This window comes from Ananas comosus, linkage group 15 (assembly GCF_001540865.1).
Source record: "Ananas comosus cultivar F153 linkage group 15, ASM154086v1, whole genome shotgun sequence".
NCBI lineage: Eukaryota > Viridiplantae > Streptophyta > Magnoliopsida > Poales > Bromeliaceae > Ananas > Ananas comosus.
This window is the reverse complement of record NC_033635.1, coordinates 9,629,994-9,636,604: the sequence shown is the minus strand read 5'-3', so window position 1 is coordinate 9,636,604 and position 6,611 is coordinate 9,629,994. Positions and strand designations below refer to the sequence as shown.

The window sequence follows — 6,611 nt, the reverse complement described above, 5'->3', positions numbered from 1 at the left end:
CACCAATATTTTTTATTTGTCCTTAAGTTAAGGGCAAAAGAGTTATTTCGATTTTTTTAAAATTTTTATAAATATTTAACTCATGTCAAGTTAACTTAATGGGCGATAACTATAGGGGTATTTTGGAATACCACGAGAATATATAATAAGGGATATATGGTAAAGATAAAAAATAAGAATAAATTAAATATTTTTAAAATTTTAAGGGGTCTATAAATAGTTATATCTAATAATAATATATCCGGAATCTAAACATCGATTTTGAATAGATCTATAATTTGAATCCGAATAGGATTACTAGCATAATTATTTATATAGAGAGAGAGAGAGAGGAGTCGAGTTGGGTTGAGTAGTCTCAATTCTCAAATCTGAAGACGAGCAGGCGCTTCACGTTAGGTACTTTGTGGTGCGCACGATGGCGAGGGACTGGACGGACCTTTCGTCGGGCGTCCTGGCGGCCATCGCGGCGCGTCTGACGGCGATCGACTACATGGCCTTCCGCAAGGTCTGCCGGCTCTGGGCCCACTCGGTGTCCGGCGTCCCGCCGTCCCCTCACGTCCCCTACCTCCTTCTCCTCGGCGGCGGCGGCGACGACGACGGCGAGCGCAGCGACGAGTTCACCTTCCTCGGCCTCCCCGGCCAGACGCTCCACCGCCTGCCCGTCCCCGGCCTCCGCGGCAAGTACTGCGTCGGCTCCCAGCACGGCTGGCTGGCCACCCTCGACCCCTTCTCCGAGCCCGCCCTCCTCAACCCCCTCACCGGGCAAGAAATCCCCCTACCCTCCATCACCACCCTCCCCGACATCCACCCCTCCTACGCCCCCGACGGCTCCGTAGCCTCCTACTTCCACCTCTCCGACCCCACCGACTACTACTTCCACTACAAGCCCGAGGAGTTCCGCGGCCTTTCCTTCGACAAGGTCGCCTTCTCCTCCAGCCCCGCCGCCGGCGGCCCCCTCACCGTCGTCGCCCTCTACGGCATCGCGTCGAAGCTCGCGTTCACCACCGCGGGGGCGGACAGGTGGCGACTCCACGACGACGGCTGGCGCTTCCACGACGTCGCCTTCCGCCGCGGCAGCCTCCTCGCTCTGTCGGGCGATGGGGATCTGCTCGCCGTCGACCTCAGCGGAGGCTACGCCGACGTCGTCAGGCTCGTCGCCAGCCAGTTCGACCCCCTTGTCGCAGGACAGTACAGGAGGTACCTCGTCGCCGACGACGCCACCGGCGATCTCCTGCAGGTGTGGAGGAACTTCGACTTCGACGATGTCGCGAAAACCATGACGACTCGCGAAATCAAGGTCATGAGGCTCGACTGGGGAACAAATCGATGGATTCCGATCAGCAGCCTGGGCGGCCGAGCTCTGTTCCTCGGGATCGGCTCTTCCATGTTGCTCTCGCCCGAAGATGTCCGCGGGCTGCGGCCGAATTGCGTCTATCTCACCGACGACTGGTGGGACATGCTGTACAGCGAGGAGGTCAGACTGGCGAGGCGCGACGTCGGGATATACTGCCTCGAAGATGCCAGTCTCCAGCCCTGCCATTCTCCCGACCCTCGATTCAACTGGCCTCCGCCTGTCTGGATCTCGCCGTCTCTATCCTAACTTAGGTTCGGACTTGCACTAATTTGATCCATGCCTTCTTCTTCTTCTTCTTCTTGATGCTGGTTTTGCTATCTATTTGTTTGGAGTATCATTTAGATTGTCAAATTTTAATTAGTTTCATTTAATCATCATTGAACAACGTTAATTGTTATTTCAATCACGTTTCCTCCGTATACCTCCTCGGAACGGTGGCTATCACCCCCCTTAGCTGATTTAACTGTCACATCCTCTCTCAAGATTATTATTGATAAGCTTTTTTTTTACAACATTTCAAAAGGTGATTCGCCGAGTGAATTAGCAGCCAAAATCATCTTCAAAAGATAAAAGTAGTAGCGATGACGCCTTCAGGCGATGTTGTAACTTGCAACCGAATTAGTTGCCACCTAGTCATTTTTCTTGGAGAAAATTGGTATGGACTTGAACGAGTGACTTATTTGAAGTAGAATTGAAGCTCGGTGCCTCAATTGACACGCGCTTATCATCGGGGAACTCAAATTTCACTTACAAGTGTAGAGACTCTGGATTATAGAAGTCTAGTGACTGCGGATTAATTTACCTTATTTATTTAAACTCAAAGACGAATTTAACATTGACCAATTAAAATTAATAAAAGGATTAATAAATGAATTTGTGATCGAAAAGTAAGGTTTTTTTTTTTTTTTTTTTTTTTTTTCAAATTTTGGCTTATTAATTTAAATAAACTGGTTTAGTATAGAACTATAAAGTTTCTAGCGTGTAAAGTATTGTTGTGCCAGTTGGCACGGTCTGGTACTGTTGGGACGTACTGCACATGCCACCCATGCCGATAAACCCACGCAACCTGTGCCGACATCTAAAACAGGCGTTCTGCCGAGGCGTGCCATGCAGCGCCAATGGCACATCGGGGCACCCTATGCTAATGGCCTTTGACCGTAAAGCTTAGCTGATTATGTTTATGCCCTTTTTTTTTTTGAGAGAGAGATAGGTAGCACGCTACCCGCTTCGTTTATTTCATTTAGAAATAAACTAAGCTAGAAATGCGAATCAACTAGGATTCGAACTTGGGTCTCGGATACCAACCATCAAGCCCTTTGCCCCTTGCTCTAGGGACGGTCGGTATGTTTATGCCCTTTAGTATTTATTACTTCTTTATTCTCTTGACTTTTGTTCCATGTCCTTGGATGTGATAACCTGAGTAGTGGGTATTCGAATGTCGAAAGTGGGTCAGCTTGAGAATTTCTTTGTTTCTCTTGTGGTAGGTTGGTTTTTGCTTAAGCAATAGAGGAAGTGGGTTTGACAGTACTCTAGATACTTTTCTTGTATTTTCTAGTGGTTAGTTTGCCAGCTAAAATTAGATATGGCATTGACTGTGGAAAGGCGGCTATATCTTCCCTGTGATCTTCCTTCACTCTTGGACTAGTGCTTCTCCTTCTTTCTAAACAAGAGCTATGCAGCCTTACTTTTGAACATGTGAAATTGAAACTATCTTCTATAAGCAATACATCTTAATGAGAACTAGAAACAAAGTAGAAGTTCAACACCAACTGAAATGATTAAAGTCTCTAAAAGGCGAAAGGATTAGGTTGAGAAACTTAATAATCATTAACCACATCAAGAGAGTAGGGGTGACCTCTAATAGAGCTCTTTCGACTGTGAACTCAGATTGTGCTATTGACCTCCTAAGCTTTTTGAGAGAAAGGTAACATACTACAAGTTTCGTTCATTTTCTTTTATTTTCTTTTTCTTTTTAAAGAAATGAACATAGCTGGAAATGTGACGGCCAAGCACCAGAAGTGGGAGACCGGCGGAGGCGCAATGGCATAGTTGTGTAATGTGTATGGACAGGTCAATGGGTAGTTTTAGATTAATTTGATTGAAGTGATACGTGATCTTTTGGAAATGTTTCTTTTTCTTCGACAAATGTTAGGGCACACGCCTTAATGGACAGGTAGCATTGCGAACACGTAGCAATCCAATCTGAGTTGGTTTCTGCATATATTGGATACACGCCGAAAACTTGATATACCAAAAACACTTATTTAATCTTCTTTAAGGGGGACAATGGAGAAGCAAAGTATATGAAGCAGCCTATTTTCGCAACAGTAGTGCTTTGCAAACATAGAGATGTGGTGCAGATCACAGGTTGAATGGCATGTTGTCAGTGACTTTGCAAAGATAGAGATGTGCTGCAGCTCGAATGAGGGATGTTAAATCAGCATGGAATCGTGGATGAGGCTGTGGCACTTTGTTTTGATTTATTTATAAAAGTATAGGAGTATTTTGGTAATGTATTGGCATTGTAGTAGGATGGAGGTACACTTTAGTATCTCAGCTATGTTTAATCAGTAAGTTGGTAAAATCGGATCACTCTGAGTGACTAGGCATCCGACTTGACAATTTACGCTGTCAAACTTGATCTGTAGGATTTCAAGATTCTAGGAATTGAAAACCATAATTTTAGAAAATTATAATTTACTTGTCTTGTGCATCCACCAAATGAATTGTAGAAACTGAACAAGCAAAAAGCAAGTCAAGGGAAACATTACGCAATTCAAGATTGGATGTGACTTGATATATATATATATATATATACACTTCCTTTGAACTTAAATTAAGGTTAACTGACCACGTCAAATGAGCAAAATTGGCCCCTAGTAGCCATTAGAGATTGTGAATTTTGGGATCATTTGATCTAAACACCTTATATTCTTTGGTTCTTTACCCGTTTGATGTGCATCACGATTCACAGGCATGTTTGTTACTAGGACTGCTGGCCTTCAGTCGAACTTCCTTGCCATCAGGGGATGAACTGTGAAAGGATCAATCCTCCATTCAGTTTTCTTAACTTAAAAATTACATCAAGGCATTCCACTGAGTATGTTATTCTGATCCACAAAACATCCATGAATTCCTGCACTCCTGCAGACTTGCTTACAAGCCTCATCTAACGGCACAACTGCTGTAGGGAAATGGCCCGATGGATTTGTCAGCTGGTGAACAAGCACAATCCACTTCTTATGTTCGGAACAACAATTCACTTAGGAGATGTAATTTCTGTTTCTATAAATTTAAAATCCAAATTAGATATAAAACGAGAGAAAAACTTTACACTAGACAAATATAAAACTGGGGAAACATTACATTGGACAAGTTATTATAATTTTTGTTTTCTTTTTTTTTAAAAAAGCAGTTCTCGTTATCACTTTTTTACTTTAGATATGGAAAATTTTTCAATAAGCGTAAGAGCATAGTACAATACTCGATGAGAAAAGCATGAGAGTGGAGGAGGATTTATGGTCTCTTTTTTTCGCTTTTATCTATGCTTGAACCTTTTATAGTTATCTTAAATGAATATTTAAGATATATCAAATTGTTCTAGTAGAATAAGTATCAATTTATTTATTTGATATAAATCAATCATCGTAGATCACAGTAGAAACTTTTTGATGACACATGCGATGGTTCTTTTCAGATTGATGGAAAGAATATGAATAACTTCTAGATAACACAATGCAGAAGCTAATGTCTTATCTTTATTGCAGGGAAAAGCTTGAAATCGTGTCGTGAATCGGATTACGTGTGCGAGCGATGTGGAATATGTTACGGATGGACTATTTTCGTATGAATGGGCTCTATCGTCGACTGAAGTATTTATGGTTGAACTGTATTTATGAGATGAAATCGAATATTTTTGCGGGATTATTTAGTGAGCGTTTAACAGTTATATCTATGCGCAGTCAATTATTTAGCATCATTATAGTGTCTGGGTGCCAACTATTCTTGTGGTTATTGTTCCATTTGTGATTTTTTTTTTTTTTTGTCCTTTAGTGTTTGAGCAGTTGCCATTATATCTGTTTCTTCATAGTTATAGTGTATAATGTATCTGTATTTAGGCTGTGCTTCATTATCAATATATATATATATATATATATAGAACTAGGCTGGAATGCTATCAATATCACCAAGTTGTTGATGCTATTGGGTTTTCGGCCCTTGGATGAAGAAATGTATGGTTAAGATGATATGGACTCTCTAGGGTTGAGTGAGTTGTTGGTTGAATAGTATAATCTTACGGGTGAAAATAGTCACAGGGTTAAATCTAACGGCGAAAAGCTCGGTAATACCAAGTGTTTGGTGCTATCGATAGTATCCCAGCCGGACTCATACATCTGTATTTATTAGGAGATTGGGATGAAGGGCTGGATGACATGTGAGATGTCTTGCATAAGTTCATATGTGTGTAGCAGAATTACCATTCCTCCATTTACTGCTTTTGTGATTTGCATATCTTGATTGTCCAAATTTTAAGGGCGTGTTTGGTTCAAAATCGTAATCCGAATGGGCTGGAATTGGCAATAGAACAGTGAAATCTCCTCATATATTTGATTTACAAGGACAATTGAAATTAGAAGAGTCAATTTCTATTTTTATTGTTTGATTGAGATTGAGATGAAAAAAAAATTAGTTATCACAAGAAAAATATTTAAAATAAAATGCAAGTTTAAAAGTTAAAATATAACATAAAATTTAAAAATTTAGCTTATAAATCAGAACATAATAATGAGTTTAAACATAGAATTCAAATTTCATACAGGTCTGGTAATAAGTTAAATTTTAATCTTTTAAAAATAATAAATAAGTTAGTTGTGTTTGTAAAGTATAATAAAAAAAGGGGGGCAAAAAAAAAATTATGTTGTAGGTAATGTATACCCTCCCATCAACCCGCGGGCTAGTATGAGTAAGAATGATGGTTATCCAAAAATTTATTGGTAAATTCTGTCATCACCTGCATAATTTATGTACGGATACAATGATCTGCTCGTGGGTTGTCCAATCTGTCCATTTATTAGGTCTAGTAATAAAAATATACAAAAATTATTATATATAAGCATATATATTATAGGGTTAATTCCATACAAGTCCCTGCAAATATAGTAAATGGCAAATATATTTATATAAAGTTCAACTTTCATGCATTGTCACTGCAAAAGTCCTAATATTTTCAAATATGTCTCTCTGTTTTGTTATCGTT

At 40.5% G+C, this 6,611-nt stretch overlaps 1 protein-coding gene across 1 annotated transcript; it reads left to right on the top strand.

The window, feature by feature from the left end:
* On the top strand, window positions 320-5,393 carry LOC109720948. The gene is made up of 2 exons (XM_020248317.1): window positions 320-1,605; window positions 5,122-5,393. The coding sequence occupies exon 1, from the start codon at window positions 416-418 to the stop codon at window positions 1,598-1,600; it is 1,185 nt and encodes a 394-aa protein (XP_020103906.1). The 5' UTR covers window positions 320-415; the 3' UTR covers window positions 1,601-1,605; window positions 5,122-5,393.